General features: G+C 35.2%; 1 protein-coding gene and 1 non-coding gene across 4 annotated transcripts; one reads left to right on the top strand and one right to left on the bottom strand.

The window, feature by feature from the left end:
* Positions 1-219: 219 nt before the first annotated feature.
* EIF5A2 (eukaryotic translation initiation factor 5A2) lies at positions 220-14,147 on the bottom strand. 3 transcript variants are annotated; one of them, XM_019463154.2, is made up of 5 exons: positions 14,013-14,147; positions 13,114-13,313; positions 12,473-12,577; positions 5,516-5,647; positions 220-4,968 (listed from the first exon to the last, which is right to left on the bottom strand). In XM_019463154.2, the coding sequence occupies exons 2-5, from the start codon at positions 13,276-13,278 to the stop codon at positions 4,909-4,911; spliced, it is 462 nt and encodes a 153-aa protein (XP_019318699.1). In that variant the 5' UTR covers positions 13,279-13,313; positions 14,013-14,147; the 3' UTR covers positions 220-4,908. The 3 variants fall into 3 exon arrangements, with proteins under 3 accessions (XP_019318699.1, XP_019318697.1, XP_019318696.1); XM_019463152.2 differs by lacking the exon at positions 14,013-14,147 and adding an exon at positions 13,561-13,989 and having other exon boundaries at positions 5,560-5,647; XM_019463151.2 differs by lacking the exon at positions 14,013-14,147 and adding an exon at positions 13,561-13,978.
* Positions 5,955-6,097, top strand: LOC128777507 (small nucleolar RNA SNORA67). Its single transcript, XR_008422753.1, has one exon. It is a non-coding gene; the product is annotated as a small nucleolar RNA SNORA67 (small nucleolar RNA).
* Positions 14,148-26,186: the final 12,039 nt, after the last annotated feature.

Genomic DNA, 26,186 nt, shown 5'->3' with positions numbered 1-26,186 from the left:
GAGAGAGGGAGACACAGAATCCGGAGCAGGCTCCAGGCTCCGAGCTCTGGGCACAGAGCCTGACGCGGGGCTTGAACCCACGAATCATAAGATCATGACCTGAGCCAAAGTCAGAAGCTTAACCGACTGAGCCACCCTGAGCCACCCAGGCATCCCCATACTATTTTCTAGCATAAAAATGGTTTTAGGAATGTATATGTACAAGAATAGGGCAGGCTGTTAAGTTAACTTTATGTTTATTTAATATAGCTGATGAAGTTACCAGACAAATATATTTTAATGTAACAAAAAGTTATAATTGATGTATATCATCTACAATGTAAAGGATTTTAATAATTTAGTATACCCAAAGACATTTGAATTTTACCCATTTTTGAGATGTAAAATACACAATTATAATACTCATACTACATATCTTATAATTTTAAAGTTTTAGCTAAAACATGAGTCTCTGTAGATAAAAGCAAGAATTCTCCTGTACCTAAGACAAATAAAAATGTATTACTAATAAAGTGCCACTGGATTAGACAATGCCATTTCAACTATTTCCTTTTTGGAGAGGAGAACACAAGTACATAATAATATGGAACTAGCCATTTTCATTATACTAGCAGAGAACTAGTAATGTGCATTGTATTTTGTAACAAGCACAAGAGTGCTCATTTATAGTAGGTATTAACCATAATAAAGAATTCCTTTCAAGAAAGATCACAATTATGACTTATGACAAGCTGTACAGTCATCACTGAATATAGTTTGGTGTCCAGAGTTTTTAAAAAATACAATCATGAACTAAGATGAACCCAAGTCTACCAATACCAAGAAATAGTTTTAGGGACTTCATATAAATAAAATAACCTCTCTCTCAATTGTAAAATAGGTTTCATCCAATTCTAAGGCGAGAGGAATAGTAGTGGTTGATAAAGTTTGGCAACAAGTATGTTTCTAGCAGGTGAAAGAAAGCTCGATATGCATTGCTATAAGATGCCTCTTTCACACAAGGAAAACATGCTAATTAGATGTAGATAGCACTTTTCAGGCACTTGACCTCACTTGGTAGTTAAGTTGATGTTCAGATGTATACTTAACGGAGAAACATTAAATTATATAGTGACTTCAAGTCATGTTCTCACAGAACATCTGTGTTCCATAAGCTAAATCCAAATGTTCCCGCTAAAATCAAATAATGATGCCATATATCCAGTTCAGAGAAAAAAAATTTAATAGATTAAAGTTAATAGATTGAATTTTCTCAATTTTAAGATTTTCCACAATAAATTTTTCATAAGCCTTTGTTGTCTATTACTTGTCTGAATGCTAGGAGAAAAAAAGGCTTAAAAACTATAAAATATTATGCCTAAGTAAAGTTAGAAAATTTTCAACTGTTGATCAGTTCAATATAACATACGGTTTATGGAAATATGCTCAGAGTTTGCTCTTATACTGCTTAAGAGCCATGTTTTCTCATAGTAAATTTGTTTGTGGTTCATATTATAGAATTCAGTATGTAAACATTTTCATGTACCCAAAGAGCATTACGAATTTTTGATCTGTTGTCCCTAGATATGTTTGAGAACCACTACCTATTTGTCTGGCTCTAAAAACTATCTTTGGGGTCCATGCCAAAGAAATGCTTTCAGATAGATCATTAAGGTTTGGGTTCTAAGATAAGACTACCAAAGTCTATTCTACAATGAAAACTATATGGCAAGATTTCAGTATAGATGTTATCAATGTTCCCATTTTGTTTTAATACTTAGGTTAAGTATTTTGATGTTAAGGATTTTTATTTGCATGTTATCATTGTATTACAATTTGGGAAAATTTGGCAATATACTTTCAGGCAGCTTTAAAATAATGCAACTTCAGCTCTTAGCACAAACAGCCCTGAGAACAATGCATTCAAATTACAGCTCAACTAGAAATAATCTAATTGAGAAACTTTAAAGTTACAAAAACAAATTCTGGAAAAGTTGTAAATTAAAAAAAAAAAAAGTCACAACATTTGAGGCACTACCAGACTACAGTACTTTTAAGAATTGAAAGGACTTTGTAAAAAGAACAAACATACAAAGCTGGGTGTGCATATGCACATACTCCACATTGTGCTATAATGAAAAATTGTGTCCCCAAATTTTATAGCCTAAACATTTTATTATAGCATCTCCTATTAAAGATATCATGCTCCGGCTGCAGGAGAGTTTTGGTAATTGTTATAAAGCATTGGTACAGAATTTTGTACCATAAATGGTAACGGATTCAAGAGCTTGGTTAGCAACAATTTCAAGTGACAGACAGCCCTTGGAGGGGAGAATGAAATATCATAATTATGTCTATGAGGCAAATGCTAAGTCAAAGTAGCAATGATTTGATCTATTTCAGAGGGTATTCAACTTTGTAGTAGCAAATAAGGTATAACAAAGTCTTCACAGTAGAAATAAAATATGTTGCTCTAGAAAGAAACAAATATTCCACTTGTTAATATTGTATATAAATTGGTGAAATGCCTGCCGACAAAAATGGTGTATCATCGTATAATCTATCAACATGACAGTCTACACTCTATACATGGTAACCTGTGATATTTAACATTTGCTACAAAAAAGTACAACAAATACTAGGAATCAACTTTTAGTATTTCTGATGTCAAAAAGAATGAAGTTACTGCTGTTCTATGTTAAAAAATACGTTTACCTGCTTCCTTTTAATACAATTTATAAAGCTTTACTAAATGAAATATTTTGTTCTAGAGAAACATGTACTGACTTATGTGAAAATAAACAGTCCCATATCTTTAAAATCTATACTTATATATCAGAAGAGTATTTACATTTCATTATGGTACTTAAAATATTTATGCATAAATAGCTTTTGCCATTCAAGGTATGAAGATAGAGATGCATTATAATTCACATATGCTTACCTCACAATTGAAATGTATTTATGTGAAGTTTGACAAGTTAGGAACAACAAGGGCATGCTAATCCAGAATTAACAGTAAACCAGAACACTAGTATGGTTAACTGGGGCCATGTGAGTGACCAGCAAGCAGCACAGATTGAGAACTTCCTGGAATTCCTGTGGATAACAATGCCAACCAGTAACAAGTAAAACGCACAGAACAGACTACTAAAACACTAGAGCAGTATGAAGTAGATACTTAGATGGAATACTGGAAAGAATTTAGCCTAATTCCTAATTGTGCTTCAGATGGGCAAAAGCTAAGATGTTATGCTAAAATGGTTAACTATAACCTCTATATTTCTTGTGCTTTAGAATTCCCCTTGCATTTCTCTTAAGTATCCCGTTTTCTTCTCCAAATGGGTTTGCTGAGGCCTATACAAGATTTAAAAATGTGCACAAATTAAGTAACTAAACCTATGGGATCTTCTGTTCCTAATACTATTTTCAGTATTGCTTCTCGGCCTTTTGGCTAAGATCAAGTGCCTAATACTATTTTTAGCTACTGATTAGATCGGTTACAGCATCATATATGTTTTCCTCCAGATGATAGGAACAAAGGTCTTTCAGAGGTCAAGGCATGATGAGAAAGGTCTCATAATCAGTCTTAGAGAATGATTACTGAAGTAGTGATTTTGTTCTAAGTTTAATTTCAATATAATGATTGTTTTTAAGTCAAAGGTCCTTGCAAACCCTGTGACAGTGTCTAGAATCCTGGAAATAAGATATACGAAGAGAAATGTAGCTGAGTCACCTAAAGCACTTTTTTAAATTATTCAGTTTTTAGAATTCTTTCCTAGTTATGTTTCACACTGGTAACCGAATTAAGTACATAACAATCAGAAAAAAATATATGTACTTCTCAAAGTAAGAAAAATAATCATCACAGAAAGTAACTCTTGCTCCATGATGCACTTTCAATTCACTTTAGGAAAAGTGTACATAAATTTAACAAATATTCCAAATCAATTTAAAGAATATCCAGTTTTGCTGGACAACTAAATATTTTAATGCCAAAAAATGTACTTAAAAATGGTTGGAAAGGAGGGACTACTATAAATACCAACAATTTATTCAACATATTGATAAAAAGCACTGCATAGCATCCTATAAAGCAGGTCACTCCTTTAAATACAGAGAGAGAACAAAAAGCAAAAACATAACTAGAAAGAAACTTTCTATTTTTATGCCAGTTACACAGGCCTCAAGTAAAAACCTATAGCTCTAACCAATCCCCTTTGCCACTGTCCCCTGTAGACTCCTCCTTTGTAATCTGACTTGCTAATAACAGTCAACCTACAGTTCAATGTCTGTCAACTATGAGCAGGTAGCAAAATCACTACATATAAGGTTACGTTTAGTCTTGCAACAATTTGGCAAAGGAAAGTATGACTGAGGTAATACAGGTGGCTGCACATGCCTACTAAGAAAACTGACACTTTTTGATAACATGATTTTTGGTTAAGGATTTGTGCTTGCCACACACAGGCTGAAACTGTGACAATTCCAATCCACAATCAACTCATTCTATATTAGGTCTGAAATTAATGCAGAACAATTCAACTTAAATGTGGTACTTTGATACCACTAGATGCTACATTGTCTGATTTTAAGCCCTGGTTTATCTATCAACTAAAATTCAGGAATGATTTGCTCAGACAAATCATATCTGCTGAAGCCATCTTATCTATTTCTTGTACTCACTGAAAACCACAGGAAAGTTATAGGAAAGACACCTACAAAATTAAAAAAAAAAAAAAAAAAGAATTACAAACTTGATGATTTTAAATTACCAATTGCCTACAAAACTAACTGAGTACAATTTCAAAACAATTTAAAAAAATGAGGTGGCTTATGAAGGCCATAGCTTTGGTGACAACTTAGACCCAAACTTTAGATCTGTGGTTGATCCAGACCTAACATTTTGCTCATGCCTGATGTTCCCATTTATTTGCAGGGCTTTATGGCTACAGCATATTCTTCACTCATTGCACACATAACAGACACCTAGAAGGGAAAAATGCAGGCAAAAAGTTATTCAGAAGGCAATACATATATAAGATATGTTATTATATACTGGATATTTGTGGATATTTTATACATGCTGACTTTGGAAAGAGGTATTCCAAGACCAGATAACCTACTTTCTTTATAGTTTTCCAAAGTAAAATTTCTCAAACTGTGGTTTTTAAGGTGACTTCCAGGAAACGGGAAGAATAAGAGCTATGAATGTCTCAATACTTATCAGATGTCATACTTCTGAGAGTCATAGCAAAGACAAAGAGTAAATCACCTTCACGCTTTAGTATTCCCATGCCATCTTTTCTTATCTTTCATAGCTCAGGTGCTGGTCTTCAAAACAAATTTGGGGTTGGCAGTGTCTGCTTAGCAAAAAGTGAACTTTGATACTTTCTTTGGTAATGGACCTCTCGGGGTATCATGGGAAAACCATCTCATAGAGCAGTATTTAAAAACTACATTTCATATTTGCCATTTTTGCTAACTAGTTTATGCCACAGTTCTTATAAAAAGCAATCTCCCCTTAGGTCTTTACCTGTACATCTTCACCTGCATTGTATTTTCCTTCTATTTCTTTACCTAGTTCACCTTCTGGCAGCTTAAGATCCTCACGAACTTCACCGGTTTCTGTCAGCAGGGATAAGTAACCATCCTGAATACATATCAGCTATTAAAAGAAATTATATCATTTGCAGTGATTAGATTATATCACTTTGTAATATTTACATAGTTAAGTTGCAATCCACATTAATTTGTACAAGTACACAGTAATACGTTAATATATTCTGAGCTTAAATAATGCTAAACATACAAAACCATAAAAGATGTATAGATTAAAAGTATAAGTTCACTCCTTCCTGCACACCACGTTCCCCCAACTCTCTCTCTCTCTCTCTCTCTCTCTAATATGCCCTGAAGCATTTATGTGTATGTGCACAATACAAATATAGTTGCTTTAGAAAAAATAAATGAGAATCCAAGGTGATTCCGTCTACATGGGGTCTGCTCATGTCCCTCTTCAGGAAATTAGTAACTTGGAAAAAAATCTGACATGTCTTAGGTTGTTGGAAGGAAGGGGATGTTTGTTTCCTTTGCCTTCCTTTGGCTGCCTACATGTATACTTCAACCCTTTCTGGATAGGTTGCGTCTTCTTAAGCCCTTGACCTAGACCAGAGGCATTGATACGCATCAGGTTTCTTTAGTCATCAACTATGACCTTCCCACCAACAGGGGAAACTATCCAGAGTTGGTCCTGGTGGACGATTTGGCCATAAGGGTGTGGCCCTTAACATGGTGACAGAAGAAGACAGGAGGACTCTTTGAGATATCGAGACCTTCCACAAATCCTCAATTGAGGAGATGCTCGTCAATGTTGCTGACCTCATCTGAAGGGCTGTCCTGTTACCTAGCCCTATCCAGGATTCAGGCCCTGGGAGCTGAAGAGGAGCAGGAGTGGGGAGGGAAGGGAGCCATGGGATAGACATCTTGTCAGGTTTTTTTCTTTTCTTTGAATCAATGTCACTTTTTGTGTCAAAAAAACATAAATGGGATATTACAGGTATTTTTCAGCAAGTTGTTTTCACTTAACAGTATGTCTTAGAAATCTTTCCAAATTGGAAACTATAGGCCTACCTCAGTCTCTTTAACTACTTCACAGCTGCATAAATAGATTGTAACTGATTTAACTGTTTTCCTATTAATGGGCATAAAGTTAATTTTAGTTTTCCATGATTACAATGTGTTTTATAATTTGATTATGAACAAAATTCTGTAGAAAACTTTTGGTGTCCAGTTTACTATTAACATTAGATTTTTTTTAAAGACAAACATTTGCTTGTTGATGACGTTAATGAAACAAACACAATCTAACCTACAAAGAGACACAGTTTTGATATTGCTGATTTTTTTTTATTACAGGAATGATGAAATAGCCAGGCTGTACTTATTTATTCTAGAAGCATATACAGTATGTCTAGATTTCTTTAAGTTTATTTAAATTTTAGTTAATGTATAGTGTAGTACTGGTTTCAGTAGAATTCAGTGATTTATCACTTAAATACAACACACAGTGCTCATCACAAGTGCCCTCCTTGATGCCCTTCACCCCTCCAGCCCATCTCCCACCCCCTTCCATCAGTCCTCAGTCTCTTCTCTCCCCCCCACTGCCTTCCCATATCTGTTTTGTTTCTGAAATTCCACATATAAGTGACTACTGGGGGGAATGCAAACCGGTACAGCCACTTCCACTCTGGAGAACAGTATGGAGGCTCCTCAAAAAAACAAAAATAGAACTATCCTACCATCCAGCAACAGGTGCCTAGACTTCTAACAGATTTTATAAAAGGCAATTGTTCAGAATACCAGATGCTAACATTGACAAACACAAAAGGAGTTGAAGATTTGGTCCTTACTCCCTTTACTGCTTTGTGTTACTGTTTGTAACACAAACCTACCATAGAGGTAGATTTCAAATCTCCTCTCTATGGCACTACCAAGTCTGGCTATGGCTTCCCACAGATATCTCATCAGATTTCAGCTTTTGCACACGTCTAAAACCTCAAAAACAAAAAGCATCCTCAAAGCAACTACAAATCCTTTTAATTCATCTTTACATCACTCAAACATTTGTGAGGTAGTTGGGAGAGGAGTGGGAAACAAGGAGGTTGAGGCAGAAGTGTAGTTTTTTTTATTGTACCAATCTTTGTATACACTACAAAGTGATCACCAAAATAATTCGTTACCATCCATCACCATACAATTGACCTCTTTTACCCATTTCACTCATTCTCCAATCCCCTTCATCTCTAAAACCAACCACCAATCTGCTCTATACGTTTTGTTTTCTTTTTGTTCATTTGTTTTTTACATTCCACATAGACGTGAAATCATACAGTATTTCTTTTTCTCTCTCTGACTTATTTCTCTTAGCATAATATCTTCAAGTTCCATCCAGGTTGTTGCAAATGTCAACATTTCCTTTTTTTCATGACAAGGTAGTAATCAGTTGTATATGTATACCACATCTTCTTTATTCATTTACCCATTAATGGACATTTAGGCAGTTTCCATATCTTGGCTACTGTAAACAATGCTGCAATGAACATCTGGGTACATATAGCTTTTGAAATTAGTGTTTTCATACCCGAAAGTGGTATAGCTGGATTATTATGATAGTTCTACTTTTATTTTTTGAGGAACCTCCATACTGTTTTATATAGTGACTATACCAATTTAAATTCCCAACAACAGTCCAAGAAGTTCCTTTTTCTCCAGATCTTTTCCAATAATTGTCACTTTTTGTCTTTTTGATAACAACCATTCTAACATGTATGAAATGATATCTCATTGTGGTTTTGATTTGAATTTCCCTGTTAATTAGTGATGTTGAATATCTTCTCAGGTATCTGTTGGCCATCTGTGTACCTTCTTTGGAAAAGTTTGTTTTGATCCTCTGCCCATTTTTTAATCAAATTGCTTGGGGTTTATTTTTTACTATTGAGTTCTTTATATATTTTGGACATTAACCCCTTATCAGATATATGATTTGCAAATATTTTCTCCCATTCAGTAGGCTGCCTTTTCATCTTGTTGGTGGTTTCCTTTGCTGTACAGAAACACTTTAGTTTGATGTAGTCCCACTCATTTATTTTTGCTTTTGCCACCTTTGCTTTCGGTGTCAGAACCAAAAGTGTAATGCCAAGACCAATGTCAAGAAGCTTACCACAAATGTTTTCTTCTAGTTTTGTGGTTTCAGGAATTATATTCGAGTCTTTAACCAATTTTGAGTTAATTTTTGTATATGGTGTAAGATAATCTAGTTTCATTCTTTTGCATGTGGCTGTCCAGTTTTTCCAACATCATTTATTATATAATTCTAAATAGCCACAGGCTTACAAGGCAGATCTTTTTGATTTTGGCTCTTTTAGCAATTCCCTGAAGTAGAACTTGTCTATTTCGAGAATTAAACGTTCCCACTGCCATTAGTGACTGAAACATAAAAGTCAAATAATACTACTGATACTTTGATATTTATTTATATAATGGTGGTATTTTATTTTTAAAGAGTTAAGAATTCATCAGTTAAACTGTGGGATGAAATATAAAGCATTTCAAATAAAATACGTATAGACATTATAAAATATCTAGTAAAACAACATTTTAAAAAATTAAACATCTTATTAAAATAAATTGCTATATGAAATAAAATTAAAATTTTCAAAAATAAAACTGTAGAAAAATAAAATTAAATAATGAAAATTATTTGATCTTCTTACACAAATTATTTTTAAAATTTCAGATATATGTAAAGTTACAAAAATAATACATCAAAATCCCATATTTTTCCCCTTGATTCACCCATTAACATTTAACCACATGTGCATTTATGTATATATGAATACATAAAATACATAGAATATACATTCTTGTTCTTTTCTTCTTTTTACTAAACCATTTGAGTATGTTTCAAAAATCATGATTCTTTAGCAAGAAAGACAAATTTTTTTTTCTTTCCCAAAAAAGACAAATTCTTATATAACCAACTTATTTTTTTTAATTAGGAAATGTAATATTGCTAAAATATTATTTAATATATAGTCCATATTCAAATTTATCAATTGTTCCAATATTGTCTTTGATAGAAACTATTTCCTCCCAACTCCAGGTTCATACCTTGTACATATTTGGCATGGATACGTGCATGAAGACCACCCCAGCACAATAAATATAACTGAAAAGGCCCACAGAGCTAAATTTTTTAAATGAACAGAAATAAGTATTATATGGTGACTTGATAACAAAGGGGTATGATCACTGAGTACTTACGATGCAAGGCACTGTTCTAAGTATTAACTAACTAAACCTCCCATGAGGTTTACCATTCTTATCTTCACTTTATAAATAATGAAAAAAAGGCAAGAAGTTCAATAACTTGCCAACCAAGGTCACGTAATTAGTAAGTGTTAAAGTAAGGATTCGGACCCAGCCTATCTGGCATGAGTCATTCTCTTATCCATGATCCAGTACAGACTACATACCAAAGGCTGACACTAGGATGAGGAAAGTGAAGCACTTGTTCTGAGTGCAAAATTTAAGGTGGCACCAAAAAAACTCATCAGTGATCACATATTTTAAAACTAAAATTAATACAAAAATTCCATGATGAACAAAGTATCAAAATTTTAAATAAAGACAAAATTTGAATTACTGATTTTTCCTTTTAGGTGGCTTAGTTGGTTAAATGTCCCACTTCTGATTTCAGCTCAGGTCATGATCTCACTGTTCATGGGATGAAACCCTGAGTCAGGCTCTGTGCTGACATCACAGAACCTGCTTGGGATTCTCTCTCTCTCTTTCTCAAAATAAATAAACTTAAAAAAAAAAAAATTTGTGCTCTAGGCAAGGGCATCACTTACCTCATTCCCCTTACCCTGGTCTGGGTCCTGTTGTGTCCCCAAATAAAACCCAAACTAAATTTTCCTTTATGTTAAATCTGGAGCTCCAATCAATGATTGACTAATTTTTTTTAATATTTATTTATTTTTGAGAGAGAGGGGGAGAGAGATAGAGACGGAGAGATCGTGTGTGCATGGGGGAGCGGCAGAGAGAGAGAGGGAGAGAATCTGAAGCAGGCTCCCAGCTATTAGCACAGAGCCCTGACGGTGAGGTCACGACCTGAGCCGAAATCAAGAGTCAGATGCTTAACCGACTGAAAAGACTTAAAGGAAAAATTTGGTTTGGGTTTTATTTGGGGATACAGCATGGCCTAGACTAAGGTAAAGGGAACGAGGTAAGTCAGCCTTTGCCTAGAGCACAATATTTTTTACAATTAGTCAATCACCCAGGTGCCCCAATGATTGACTAATTTGATCATGGTAGTAATTATATGAATTACTGATACTATCTTTCTGAAACACTCAAAGTCAAAAGCATTCTATGTTGAATGCGTATTAATGTATATAATGAATATTGAATATTCAAAGCATTCACATGTTAAGGATAAAAAAACAGAAATCCATTTTTGGCAAAAGAAAAGTCTATGCTTAGCCTTAGCTGCACTATCCTTACTTCAATGAATAATCACATATGCATTTAACAAATGTTTATTGAGCACCCACTATAAGCCATGTCTAAATTAGGTGCTCCAAGCATAATGGAATGATTAAATGGAATTTTTATACAGGAAAAGGGGGAGCAGAAAAGGACTACTTTTTGGTACATATCTACTTATGAGGTAATTACGGTATACATTTTCTCATTTAATCCTCACATTATCCTTCCTTTGTAGATGGGAAGACTGAGTCTCAGAGAGATTGTATAATTTGTCCAAGGTTGTCCAACTAGAAAGTGGCAGAACTAGATCCAAACCCAAATTTGCCTGATTAAAAAAAAAAAAAGCCCATACGCTATTATAATAAGACAATTCAAATGTCTACAAAGACTCCAAAGAAACCTAGAAAATATTTATAAATGGGAAAATGAAAATATAAAACTTACTAGATTAAAACTATGTAAAAATATGTTTACATTATGTGTGAATAAAGAGTAAAAGGAAGTCATATGGGACTTGCAGCTGAAGGTAACATGCTCTAAAAATTACATAATACAATAAAAGATATAGCAAGAAGTCAGTTTAAAATGAATTTAAAAAATCTAGGTATCACACTTGTATTTTTCACTGTGTAAAATATAACAGAAAAGAGTTCTGTATATGGTATGCTTGTCACTGAGATTGAAGACTTACAAGAGAGACTTTAGTTATGATTAATCTGAGCTCCCACATCCTATGAGGTCAATGGTTTGGTTACCATCAATTCTCCCAAACCAACAAAATGTTATCATTACACATGACCTATCCAAATATATAATTGGAACTAAAACTTGGAAGTTTATACCTATAATTTAACAAAAGGTCACAGCATGGTCACTGAATGTAAATAAAACAATTACATAGTTTTGTATTTTCTTTACTATATGCAGTGGCCAGGTACTTCATCTTTTATACTAATGGCTTTCGGCTGACTTCCCTATTTAAGAATACCAAATTCTAACTCACATTCATTAATACACAAACTTGGTTGGTGGAACATGAATCCCAAAGACTTTATAAAGTCTTAGGTTTGAGAAGTGAAAAGAAATAAAATACCAGGGAGGGAGTTACCTACATTTGAAATAGTTTACAACAAAGAGCAGTTTTACCAAACATTGGACTTATTCAGTCACAAAATGCAGTCACTTGATCTGAGAAACAATAAGACATGTTCAACTTTTTAAAAATTCAAAATGTTAAAAAAATAGCAAATTAGCAATAATTATAGGTAAGGTACAAGTGTTAAATATCACTATTTTTCCAATTTTTAGGATAAGTGGTGCCTAATATTTGGTTAGAAAAACCTACAAAACTACTCCCAGGTTTTGTTAAATTACAGTTAACAGTAGAATGTATTTGCAACTTTAAGAAACAACCAGCATTTTACAGGAAATTGGTACTCACTTGATAATCATTTCTCTTAATATTTGGAACATCCATGTTGTGAGTAGAGGGACAAATATCTTCATATTTTTTGCCCGTGAAAATATCAATTCCAACAAGGTGAACCTAGCAGAAAAGGGAGAACAGGAAACCTGTTTAATCTTTGCCAAGTATATCACTCATTACATACACAAGAGCACAATACCAAAGCTGATTATGACAGATTCTTTCTCCTTCCAAGGTCATCTAATTTTATTTTCTTAAAAAAAAAAAAGTAGTGGTCATTGACTTGAGAAGCAGTGAACCAAACTAAACAGTTTCATGACATATCCAGACCCAATATCATATATAGTCCAGTAATTCAATTATAAGATGCATAAGAAAAATGAAGTTATGTTAGAACACATTTTCTCATCTGAATAGATTATTCTAAGTCACTAGGATTTCAGGAAAGTTTCATTTCCCAGTTAAATGAAACATTATAAGGGCCCCAAAAGGAAAAGCTATATTTCAGTATGCAAAGCAATAGCTGGTCACCCGGTAACTGTGGGAAGAAAAAATTGTGATTATTACAAAGTTATAAATATGGAAATCTCATGTTCCGCACTGTAATACAAATGATTAAAACCCCAACGCAAAGAGAGACCTGGAAGGGCACTTACCTTGGCATGACCGTGCTTTCCAGTTTTGGAAGTTGACATCTCCACTATTTTGCATGGTCGTCCTTTGAGAACCACGAAGCCGTTTTTGCGCAGGGCCGAGCACTGCATTGGGTAAGTGCTGGAAGCCCCAGCATCTCCAGTAGTGAAATCAATTTCATCCGCCATGGTGGGCTGGGGAGATGCTAGCTTTTCCCAGGGAACTATACAAAAAGTTTGTGTTTGCTTTTTAACAACGGGAACGCAGGCAGGGAAACATCACATTTCGGACAGGTTACGTACCAAACATCATGGATCTATTATTTTTTCATTTATAGAACACCCACAAAAGAATAGGGGGCACTTCTAACTCCGGCCTCTACAAACTTTTCCATCCATTGGTGGGGAGGTAGGGAGGGAGGTCGCAGATGAGCTCCTAGCGGGTGGGGGATACCCGCCCTGGGCACTCACCGGCGCGGGGAGCAGCAAATCTCGGCCCCCGTCGTCCCACCGCAGGAGAAACCGGCGACCTTCCCGCACAGCGCCGCGCCGCGCCACCCGGCCCTCCGCCGCCGCCCTTATCCTCACTGCGGGGGACCCAGCCCAGGCCGCACATCCCCGAGAAGGATGGGGATAACAGGACCTGGTCAACAGCACCTGGCCCCCAGGCAGCAGGCGTGCACCCCGCCCTCCAGCCTTTGGCGCCGTCGCCCCGGCCTCTCAGGCGCCCCCTTGTCCTGCCGGCATCCTTGGCCCGGCCCGGCCCGGCCCCGCAAGGGCCTGAGCCCTGGCGGGTCCCGCGCTCTCCTCCGTTCCCCCATCCATCCTTCCTCCTTCCCTAGTTTTGGACTCGGCTCCGGTCGCCTTCTCCGGCCCTGCCTCGCTCCGGTCCCGGCCCTACCAGCTTTTCCCCATGTCTTCACCTTTCAGCAGGGAAAGAGCTCCTTTTGCCTGCGCACCGGCGCCGGTCCCCTACAGCTGCGGCGGCGGCAGCGGTGGCGGCCCCGGCAGTTCCAAGAGACGGGGCGGGGCCGCCACACTTTCCACACCCCGGCCTCCCCGCCCTTTCCCGCCCCCACCACAGCCCCACTTCCGGGATAGGTCCCGGCGCGTCACAGGCACCGCCCTCTCGGGCTACCATTGGCTACAATGTTCACGAGGTCCCGCCCAGTCACGTGAAGAGCGCCCTGGCAACCCCACGTGCTGCGGATTAGTGCACTTCCGGCGTGAGGAGCACTTTTTGGAGTCCGTTTGCTGAGGGTGAACTTAAAGGCAAGGAAACTTGCTACCTCAAACTTTTATGTTGGTTGCACTCGGGTCCAAGTTGAAGTTAACAGGAGCCAAACCACACGTTCTGTGGCCCCTGCCATCGGGTGCGTGGCGGTTGTCACGTGACAGTTGTCAGGCCCTGTGAGGGACACGGATTCAACGGGTGCCCTGCGTGGTTGTGGGAGGAGATTTGGGGTCGAACTTCTGGCTCAGGTTGATGGTTGAAACCACACTTGGCTCCTCAAGGAAGAGCCCAAGTGCAGTATTTTATTACCGGCTCTAACCTGTCGGCTCACAGGGGACCCCGGCCATCCGTGATGAGGTTCTGGCAGTGACTACCACTGGGTGCCTGGGCAGGGTCAGCAGTGCCTTCTGGGGTGGGAACTCCTGAGACATCTGCGACCCAGATAACAGCAGTGAAATGACCCAGCTCATTCTTCACACTAGGCTGTCACGGAGTTGTGAAGGTGAATGGTGAATGCCTACCTCCTTCCTTCGTCACGGTCCTGTCCAGAAACTCAGACCAGTCCAGTTCTGAGAAACTCGGCTCTTCTTTCCTCTTGGCATTGGTATTTGAGTTTGAGGTATGTTCAAACCTCAGTAGAGCTGTTGGGTTGTCTTCAAAATAGACCAGGAGCCAATAGAGACTTGACTAGGATTAAGGACCAAGGTTCTTAAAAGAGATGCGCCCCCTTGTGTTCCATTTCACAACGCACTGCATTCTACCTTGGGGAGGTGACCTATACTCCCCAGTATGTGGTCTTGTAATTTTGTATCGCTGTCTTTTGAGTACCAGTCACGTTCTCACATTACTATGTGGCCCTATGGTTTGCACAGGTATTTGACACATGTTGAATTCAACCTTTATTATAAAAAAATGAACTCCCATAAACGGAATTCAGCCTCTAGCTAATATATGAAAAAGTCGAATTAGAACCCTGGTTCATGAGTCCACTCTGCTTTTCCTTACACAGTCTAACCTTTCCCTGTCTAATGTTATTAGAATGATTGCTAATATGTAAAGAGTATCTATGCAAGTAGGTAAGCATAAAATGTCTTATGTGCATTATTCCTTTAATCTTAACTATTACCCGTTTTTTAACCTCAAATTTATTTTTTTTTAATTTTTTTCATCTTTATTTATTTTTGAGAGAGAGACAGAGAGCATGAGCAGGGGAGAAACAGAGAGACAGAGGGAGTCACAGAATCTGAAGCAGGCGCCAGGCTCCAGGCTCTGAGCTGTCAGCACAGAACCCAATGCAGGGCTAGAACCCAGGAACCTGAGCTCATGACTTGAGCTGAAGTTGGACGTTTAACTGACTGAGCCACTCAGGTGGCCCTTAACGTTAAGTTTACTACGTTATAATTTCTACAAATTAAAACTTACCCTTTTCAGTTTTGTGACTTTTGAAAAACATAAGTAGTTCTAGAACTATGACTTCAATCAAAATAAAGAATATTTCCCTGATTCCAAAAGTTCCCTCCTTTTTGTGGTTAGTCCCCTCCCCCTACACCCAGCCCCTGGAAACCATTAGCAACTACTGTTTTATCTACATTTTTAATTGTGAGAAAAAAGCAGAGAAAAGTATTTTGGCCAAACTCACACAGCTAGGAAATCAGAGAGCCAAGATTGAACTCTAGGCAGCTTGGCTCCATAATCACTACTTTAACTACTGCTGCATTTGCATAAGATTTGGATTTGGAATCAAATGATCCAGCTTCATTCATTCAACAAATACAGTCAATTCTAGTGAAGTTGCTGGAACACGGAGTCAGCAAATACTGAACCATTGTTCCTAGGGGAAGTGCAGAGTTAGGTTCCTGTGAGTCTCTGGTCACAACATTTTTGTGAACTGACCAATATATAATCTTGTTTTATGTGTGTTTCAGTTTCACCTTACTTAATACGTATTGATTCATTAACATTTAACTCACAGCCAACAGCACTATAATTATTATACCTGAGTGGAGCTTATCTAACACATGTATTTTCTCCATAAGGTACATCACAGCCTTCTTGTGCTTAGAAGCACTAGACGGCGTTTCAAGCACTATGCTTCAGAGCCATCGTAAACAGCCAAGTCACCAACAAAAGTCACAAAAATGTGAAAAGTGGTGCTAATAGACTGAAAAGAAACACTTGTTGAATTTGACAGCTGTAGCAAGAAGGCAGAGCCTCACCTTGTTTGACCTCAGCTAGGAAAATATGCATTGGATGACTTCTATCTTTTGCTGTTCTGTGCTTGTCCATAACTGACTGAAAGCACTGCTAGTCCTGATTGTAAGTAAATTGAATCCATAGGCAGAGTCACAAATATGGAATCCATGAATAATGGGGATTACTGTTTTTATTTTAATACCTTTAGCACTGGAATTACCATGTTTACCAAGACAGCCCCCTGTTCGTTAGGTGCTTGCAGTCTACTATATGATGCAATTTAGCAATTTTAACAGATAAAATAAATACAAATAAATAACTACAGGGTTCTGAAAAAAAAGATCTCTTCCTCATCTAGTCTAGGTGTAATCCAATAGAAATATGATGTAAGCCACATATAATTTTGAGTTTTGTTGCAACCATATTTAAAAAGTTAAAGGGGATAAAATTAATTTCAATAATATATTTTATTTAACCCAATACATCCAAAAGATTTCATAGGTAACCAATATAAAAATTATTATTAAGATAATTTTATAGTTTTTTTAAACTGATCCTTCAGTCTCTGGTGTAGGGTACATCTCAATTCAGACTACCCAGACTACCCATATTTTAAGTGTTCAATAGGTATGATGGTGTCTATGATATTGGACACATCACAGGTCTAGAAGATTTCAAGACTGCTTCTCTAGCAGTGAATATATTAATCTGACATGAAAAAAAATTAGTAGAAGTTAGCAATGAGGAGAGTTTTGGAAAAGGTATTTTAGGCAAAGGGATAAGGGATACAAAGACTTGTAGATGAGAGAATTATAGCATCATCCTGGACTGTAAATGTTTCAGTGTGTCTGGTGCATACTGTAAAAAGAGATAAGTGAACTTGAATTTTCTCCCAAGTAAACCAGAAAGATATTGAAATAGTACATATAAGAAAATAACAAGAATGTAGCTTTCATTTAGAAAGACACTTCTGGTTATGGTATGGAGGATTTGGAGGGAGGAGAAAATATTGGAAATAGGAAACTGATTAGGAAGAAATATGTTGGTGAACAAAGGTGGTGACTATGAGAACATAGAGAGGACATATTCAAGAGAATTACGTGAAAAATGGAAATAGTGTTATAATTAATTAAATGTTAGGGGTCAAAATGGAAAGAGAGATGTAGGGTATGAGGAAGAGGATACAGTAAAAAACTGGGAGAATGATGCTACCATTCATTGAGATAGAAAATATAACAGAAAGAGCAAATTACCAGGGAAAGTTGAGTTTACTTTTGGGCAGATTGAATTTCAGCTTCCTATGGGAGATATATGTATATATCTTAAATAGAAATGGACATTTGTGAATCATTAGTATATAGATGATTATTAAAGCTAAAGCAGGAGACTTACTTCAGCCTTAAGGGCACAGACTGAAAGTAAAGGGATGCAAAAAGATAATCCATGCAAATAGAAACCAGAAGAAAGATGAGATAGTTATTCTTCTATATCAGACAAAATAGACCTTAAGACAGACTGTAATAAGAGACAAAGTCATATAATGATATGGGGGTGAATTCAGAAAGAGGATATAACATTTGTAGATAATTATGCACCCAACATAGAAACACCTAGATCCATAAAGGAACTATTAACAGACCTAAAAGTAGAAGTGGACAGCAATACAATAATAGTAGGGGACTTCAATACCCCACTTTCAACAATGTATAGATCATCCAGATAGAAAATCAATAAGGAAGCAATGGACTTATACTACACATTAGACCAGATGGGCTTAACAGACATTTGCAAAATATTTAATTAACAGTAGCAGAAAACACATTTCTTCTCAAGTGCACATGGAACATTCTCCAGGATAGGTTATATATATGTTAGGCCACAAAACAAATCAATACATTTAAGAAGATTATGAGCATATCAAATGTTTTCTGACCACAAAGGTATGAAACTAGAAATAATTACAAGAAAAAAAAACCGGAAAAGTCACAAATATGTGGAGATTAAACAACATGCTACTGAACAACCAATAGATCAAGGAGAAATAAAATATCTTGAGACAAATGAAAATGAAGACACAAATTACCAAAGCAAAATGGAATACTGCAAAAAAAATTGGAAAAATATTAGTAAAATTAAAAGCTATTAAAAAAATAAACAAAACAGATAAAAACATTTACCTAGACTTACCAAGAAAAAAGAACAGTTATAAATGAAAAAAAGTTATAAATGAAAAAAAGTTATAAATGAAAGAGGAGGCATTACAGCTGATACCAGAGAAATAAGAGACGACCATGAACAATTATACTTCAAACAGTTGGACGACCTAGAAAAAATAGATAAATCCTAAAAACATACAACCTACAATTACTGAATCACACAGAATAGAAAATCTGAAAAGATCAATTACTAGTAAGGTGACTGAATCAGTAATCAGAACCTCCCAACCAAAAAAAGTCCAGGACCAGATGGCTTCACTGATGAATTCTGCCAAATATTTAAAGAAGAATTAATATAAACTTTTCTTAAGCTTTTTCCAAAAAATTGAAGAGGGGGGTTACTTTTAAATTCACTTTATAAGACCATATAATACCCCAAACAGACAAGCACACTACAAGAAAAAATTATAGGTCAATATCCCTGATGAGCATAGATGCAAAAATCCTTAACAAAATATTAACAAAGTAAATTCAATAGTACATTAAAAAGATTGTACACCATGATCAAGTGAGGTTTATTCCAGGGATGCAAGGATGGTTCATCATCTGCAAATCAATCAATATGATATACCACATTAACAAAATGAAGGATAAAAATTATACAGTCATCTCAATAGTTGCAGAAAAAGCATTTGACAAAATTCAACATGCATTCATAATAAAAACTCTCAACAAACTGTGTATAGAGTGATTGTACCTCAATATAATAAAGGTTATATATGACAAACCCACAGTTAATAATGAATTAAGACAAGGATACCCACTCTCACCACCTTTATTCCACTTGTTGTTAGGAAGTCCTAACCAGAATATTTAGGTAAGAAAAAATAATAAAAGCCATCCGTATTGGAAAATAAGTAAAATGATCTCTGTTTGCAATGACATTATATTGTATATAGGAAACCCTAAAGTTTCTACCAAAAAAACTGTTAGAATAAATGAATTCAGTAAAGTTGCAAGACACAAAATTAATATGGAAAGATAGTTGTGTTTCTATACACTAGTAATGAACTATCAAAGAAATTAAGAAAACAATCCATTTATAATTGCATCAAAAAGAATAAAATTCTTAGGAATAAATTTAACCAAAGTGGTGAAAGACCTATACACAGAAAACAGTGTTGATGAAACAAATTGAAGACACAAATAAATGGGAATATTTTCTGTGCCCATGGATTGTAAGAATTAATATTATGAAAATGTGCATACTACCCCTAAGCAATCTACAGATTCAGTGCAATTCGTCTCAAAATTCAAATGGCATTTTTCACCTTAGGAGAAACTCCTTAAATTTGCATGGAACCACAGAAGCCCCAAAGTAGACAAACTAATCTTGAGAAAGAAGAACAAAACTAGAGGCACCACACTTTTGGATTTCACGCTGTATTACAAAGCCAAAGTAATCAAAACTCTATGGTACTGGCATAAAAACAGATACATAGAACAATTGACTAGAAGAGGATCCTGGCATAAACCAATGTCTATATGGCCAATTAATTTACAACAAAGGAGGCATAAATATACAATGAATACAATGGAGTATACAGTTATATACAATATAATCTTTCAATAACTGGTGTTGAAAAAACTGGATAATCACATGCAAGAGAATGAAACTGGACCCTTGTCTTACACTGTATACAAACATAATTCAAATGGTTTAAAAACTTGAACAACAGACTCAAAACTGTTAAACTTCTAGAAGAAAACAGAGGGGGTAAGCTCTTGACGTTGATCTTGGCAATGATATTTTGGATTTTTCACTGAAAGCAAAGAAAACAAAAGCAAAAATAAGCAAGTGGGACTATATCACAGTAAGAAGCTTCTACAGCAAAGGAAACCATCAACAAAAAGAAAAGGCAATCTATGTAATCAGAGAAAATATTTGTAAGTCATGATAAGGGGTTAATATCCAAAATATATAAAACTCATACAATTCAATAGCATAAAAACAGTCTAAATGTAAAAAATGGGCAAAGGAACAGAATAGATATTTCTCAAAGTAGATATACAAATGGCCAACAGGTACATGAAAAGGGGCTCTGCATCACTAATCATCAGGGAAATGTAAATCTAAAATCATAATGAGATATTACCTCCCACTTGTTAGAATGGTTATCCTCAAAAATGTATTTGATAACAAGTGTTGGTAAGGATGTGGAAAAAAGGGAACCCTTGTGTACTGTTGGGAATGTAAAGTGGTGCAGCAGCTATGGAAAACAGCATGGAGGTTGTTAAAAAAAAATAAAAATAGAACTATTATATGATCCAGAAATCCCACTTTTGGGTATATATCCAAAGGAAATGAAGACAGGACATCAAAGAGATATGTGGACTCTCATGTTCATTGCTATTCACACAGTCAAGTTATGCAAATAATTTAAGTGTCCATTGATGGGTGAATGGATAAAAAAGATGGGAGACACACACACATATGGCTGAATTATAATTCAAATATAGAATTCAGCCATGAGAATGAAGGAAATCCTGCCATTTGTAACACACAGATGGATCTTGAGGGCATTATTCTAAGTGAAGTAAGCCAAATGGAGAAAGACAAATACTGCATTTAGATTGTTATGTGTGGAAACAAAACAAAACAAAACCAAAAACAAAAGTCGAATGCATAGAAGCAGAGAATAGAATATTGTTGCCAGGCAATAGGAGACAGGGAAATAGAGACAAGTTGGTAAAAGGGTATAAATTTTTACTTATAAAATGCATAAGGTCTAAGGATCTAATATATAACATGGTGACTATAGTTGATAACATTTTATTGTATGAGAGTAGAACTTAAATGTACTCACCAAACAACAACAACAGTAACAAAAAATAACCCCCAAACATAAGTATATGAAATGATGGATGTGTTAATTAACTAAATGGGAAGAATCATTTCACAATGTGTATGTATATCATATCATCATGATGTACACTTAAATTTTCTTACAAATATATTTGTCAATTATACCTCAGTAAGTTCAAAAAAGAAGATAAATTATCTAATAATGTCCTATATTGATCACATGTTGAAATTATATTTTGGATATGTTACATTAAATATATGTCATCAATCTCAAAAGAATCAGATGGGGCAAATAGGAACAAATAACAAAGAGACCCAATCCCAATTAACCAGATCAATAATTACATTAAATATAAATGGGTTAAACATTCCAATTAAAAGGTAGTGATTGTCAGACTAGAGAATCTCAGTCTCATAATACCCAACTATATGCCATCTACCAGTTACACTTTTACAAATTTTTTTTAATTAAAAAACATTGAATTTTATTTAAATCCAAGTTAGTTAACATATAGTGTTACCAGATACACTTTAAAAGTGAAGACACATATTGGTTGAAAATAAAGGGATTAAAAAAATGATACCAATCAAACAGTAAGCATTAAAATGTTGGAGTGGCTTTATTGATATCACATAATGTAGACCTCAAGACAAAGAGCTATTACCAATGGAAAAGAGACATTGCATGATAAAGGATCAAATCATTAGGAAAACATAATTTAAGTGTGTACATGACTAATAGAGCTTAAAAATACATGAAGCAAAAACTGACAGAACTAAATACATAGCCTAGTCTACAATTGTAGGTATTTTTCAATACCTTTCTCAGCAGTATATGAAACAATAGACATAGCATCATTAAGAATGTAGTATGGTTTAAAATCACAATCCATCTTGATCTAATGGACATTTTTAGAGTGCTGTACCTAAAATCTGTAAAATACACATTGAATTCAAGTATACATTGATCATCATCCAAAATATGCTTGATCAATTTTCAGAAATCTTTGGCTGACCTCAATAGAATTAAATAAAAAAACAGTAAGACTTATTTAAAAACTGAAAATATTTAGAGATTAGGACATCTGTAATTAACCTGTAGGTCAAAGTAGAAAAGGCAAGGAAAGTGAGAAGAATATATTAAATTGAATAACAAAAATACAATATATTAAAATTTGTAGGCTATAGTTAAAACAGCTGTAGAGAAAAAAGTGATAGCTTTAAATGTTTATTTTAGGAAAGGAGAAAGGTTTAAATCAATGGCATAGATTTCTACCTTATGCTAGTGAAAGAAAGGCAAAGAAATTTTTTTCAAATGTTAAATGAGTTTCTCATTTCTCAAAATGTTAAACACAGAGTAAGCATCTGACTGAGCAATTCCACATCTAGTCATATAATATTCCATTATATTCTATGCAATGAAAAATATTTCACAATAAAAAGAAAGAAGTACTTATGAATAGTACAACGTGGATGAGCCTTGAAATATAATGCTACTTGAAAAAAGGCTGCATATTGAGTGATTCCATCTATATGAAGGATCTAGAATAAGCAAATTCATAGAAACACATAGTAGATTAGTGGTTACCAGGACCTGGATGGAGGGGAGAATAAGTTACTGCCAATGGGTACAGGGTTTCTTTTGGTGTGATGAAAACATAAAATGAAACTAGTGTGATGGTTGCATAACTCTGAATATACTTAAAAAAAGTCACTGAATTGTACACTTTACTAGGGAAGTTTTATGGTATGTGAATTATACCTCAATAAAGCTGTTATTTAAAAAAGATAAAAAGTAAGCATTGATGCATAAATAATTTTGCATACCATAGTGAAGGTTCTTTCATAAACCTTTTCCTTTATATGCTTATATGAAAAGTTCCATTTGTTATGACTTTCCTAAATATTAATTAAAAAGATAGAAGAAAAATTCAATATAATTCACCACATTGACAGAAAAGTGTTGAAAAGCCATATGATCATCTCAATAGATGCAGAAAAAGCATCTGATAAACTTTATATACATTCCTGAGAAAAACTCAGCAAACTAGGAATATAAAGGAACTTCTTTAACATAGTAACATATAAAGAGGACATCTATGAAAAAACCCAACAATGAACAAACTCAGCAGTGAAATACTGAATATGTTCCTTTTATATTTCTTTTCTATTGTGGCCATAACAAAATTGTCACAAATTAGGTGCCCTAAAATAACTCTCACTTAAAAATCATTCAGTTCTGTACATCAGCAGTCCATGCACAGTGTGGCTCAGTTCATTTTCTGCCCTGCATTTTAGCAGGCCAAATTGAAGGTGTCAGCAGGGCTGTGTTTTTTGTATTGTATTGTTTTGTTTTTCTGGAGGCTCTAAGAATGAATCCACCTCTAAGACCATTCAAGTTGTTGGAAGAATTCAGTTCCACACAATTGTAGTACTGGGGTCCCTGTTTCCTTGCTGTCACTTGGAGATTGTTCCCAGCTTGTAGTACTGGGGTCCCTGTTTCCTTGCTGTCACTTGGAGATTGTTCCCAGCTTGTAGATTGTTCCCAGTTGTGTTCCTTGGCTCATGCCTGCCTTCTTGCATTCTCAAAATCAGCAATGGCAAGTCAAATTCTTCTTATGCTTTGTTTCTCTAACCTCCCTTTTTTCATCATCTTTCCTTTGCTAACTTCCTCTTCTTCAGCATCTCTCTGACTGACTTTTCTGCCTTTTTCTTCTACTTTTAAGTGCTCATGTAATTACATTGGGCTTAATAGGATAATCTTCCTAATTTAAGGTTAGCTGATTAGTAACCTTAATTCCATCTTCAGAGTCACTACACAGCAGTACCTAGATTAGTATTTGATTGTATAATCACAGAATGAGAATTTGGGGGGATATTTTTAGAATTCTTCCCACTATGTCCTCTAAGAACAAAGACAAGACAAGGATGTTCATTGTAACCACTTTTATTCAATATTGTATTGGAAATCCTACCCAGTGCACCAAGATATGAAAAAGAAATAAAAAGTATACAGATCAGAAATTACTTTATTCATGATGTCATGATCATCTCGGTTGAAAATCCAAGACATCTATTAAAAGCAGACTAGAATTAATAAGTGTGTTTATGAGAATTAATATAAGCTCAGTAGGAAAATCAATTGTATTTCCATGTTAGCAACAAACAATTGAAAATTAAATATTTTAAAAGAGGGACCCATTTATAATAGTATTAAAAATTAAATACTTAAAAATAAAATGTGTATAAGACCTATATATTGAGAACTACAAAATATTCAAAATATTCTGGAGATAAGCTAAAGACAAACTAAATAATTGGAGAAATATACTATGTTCATGGATCGATATGCGTAATGTCACTATGATGTCATTGCTTCCTAAATGGATCAATATATTGAATGCTATCCTAATCAAAATCCCAGTAGGTTTTTGTATAGAAAGTGACGAGATTATTCTAAAATTTACTTGGAAATTCTAAGGACCTATATCAACAAAATTAATTTATAAAAATAAGAAAAGTTTGAAGAAATGCAAGGCTTATTATTAAGCTATAATAATAAAGAATAAAACTTGTAATCAAAAGACAGCCATTTTTCAAAATGGGCAAGAGACTTGAATAGACATTTCTTTAAGGAAAATATAGAAATGTCCAAAATGCACATAACAAGATGGTCAAAATCATTAATAGGGAAATGAAAATCAAAACCACAATGAAATACTACTTCACACCCACTAGAATGGCTATAATTTAAAAAATGAAACAAATATTGGTTGAGAAATTGGGGAAATTGGAACATTGTACATCCTTGTGGGAATGTAAAATGGTACAGCCACTGTGCAAAGTAGTTTGGTGGTTTCTCAAAAAATTCAATTCATAATTTTTATATAAACTGGCAATTCCACTCCTAGGCATATACTCCAGAGAACTGAAAGCAGATACTCAAGCAAATACTTGTACACAAGTTTCAGAGCAGCAGTATTCAGAATAGGGAAAACATGGAAACAACCCAAAAGTCTTATTAACAGACGAATGGATGAATAAATGTGGTATTACTCAACCATGAAAAAGAATAAAGTACTGCTACATGCTACAATGTGGGTGAATCTCAAAAATATTATGCTATAGAAAAGAAACCAGACACAAAAGTTCACATATTCTGTAACAACATTTATATGTATCCAGATTAAGTAATACCACAGAGATAGAAAGCAGAATAATGTTTGCCAGGGCTGGAAAAAAGGATGGAATGGAGAAGAACTGCTTAATAGGCATAAGGTTGTCTTTTGGGGTGATGAAAATGTTATTTATTAATAATTGCTTCTATTGAGGCAATTGTTGCATACATTGTGAAATGTACTAAATACCACAGATTTGTACACTCTAAAATGATAGATTTAGAGGCCGCCTGGGTGGCTCAGTCAGTTAAGCGTCCAGCTCTTGGTTTTGGCTCAAGTCATGATCTTGCGGTTTTGTGAGTTCAGGTCCTGCATCAGGCTCTGTGCTGGCAACATGAACCCTGCTTGGGATTCTCTCTCTCCCTCTGTCTCTCTGCTCCTTCCCCACTCACGCTGTATCTTTATCTCTCAAAATGAATAAACTTAAAAGTAATTTTAAATGATAGTTTTTCTTATATGAATTTTACATC

The sequence above is a fragment of the Panthera pardus genome, unplaced genomic scaffold, assembly GCF_024362965.1.
Source record: "Panthera pardus isolate Hobbes unplaced genomic scaffold, ASM2436296v1 HiC_scaffold_16, whole genome shotgun sequence".
Lineage (NCBI taxonomy): Eukaryota > Metazoa > Chordata > Mammalia > Carnivora > Felidae > Panthera > Panthera pardus.
Note: the sequence above shows the minus strand (reverse complement) of the source record. Positions and strands in the feature narration are given on the sequence as shown.

What these genes read in the sequence shown, in the direction of transcription:
- EIF5A2 (XM_019463151.2), bottom strand. Translation starts at nt 13,705, where the DNA reads ATGTGCGGCCTGGGCTGGGTCCCCCGCAGTGAGGATAAGGGCGGCGGC. An exon ending in GAAAGCACGGTCATGCCAAG is followed by an intron (nt 12,578 to 13,113) that starts GTAAGTGCCCTT and finishes CTTTTCTGCTAG; the next exon opens with GTTCACCTTGTTGGAATTGA. An exon ending in TTAAGAGAAATGATTATCAA is followed by an intron (nt 5,648 to 12,472) that starts GTGAGTACCAAT and finishes TTCTTTTAATAG; the next exon opens with CTGATATGTATTCAGGATGG.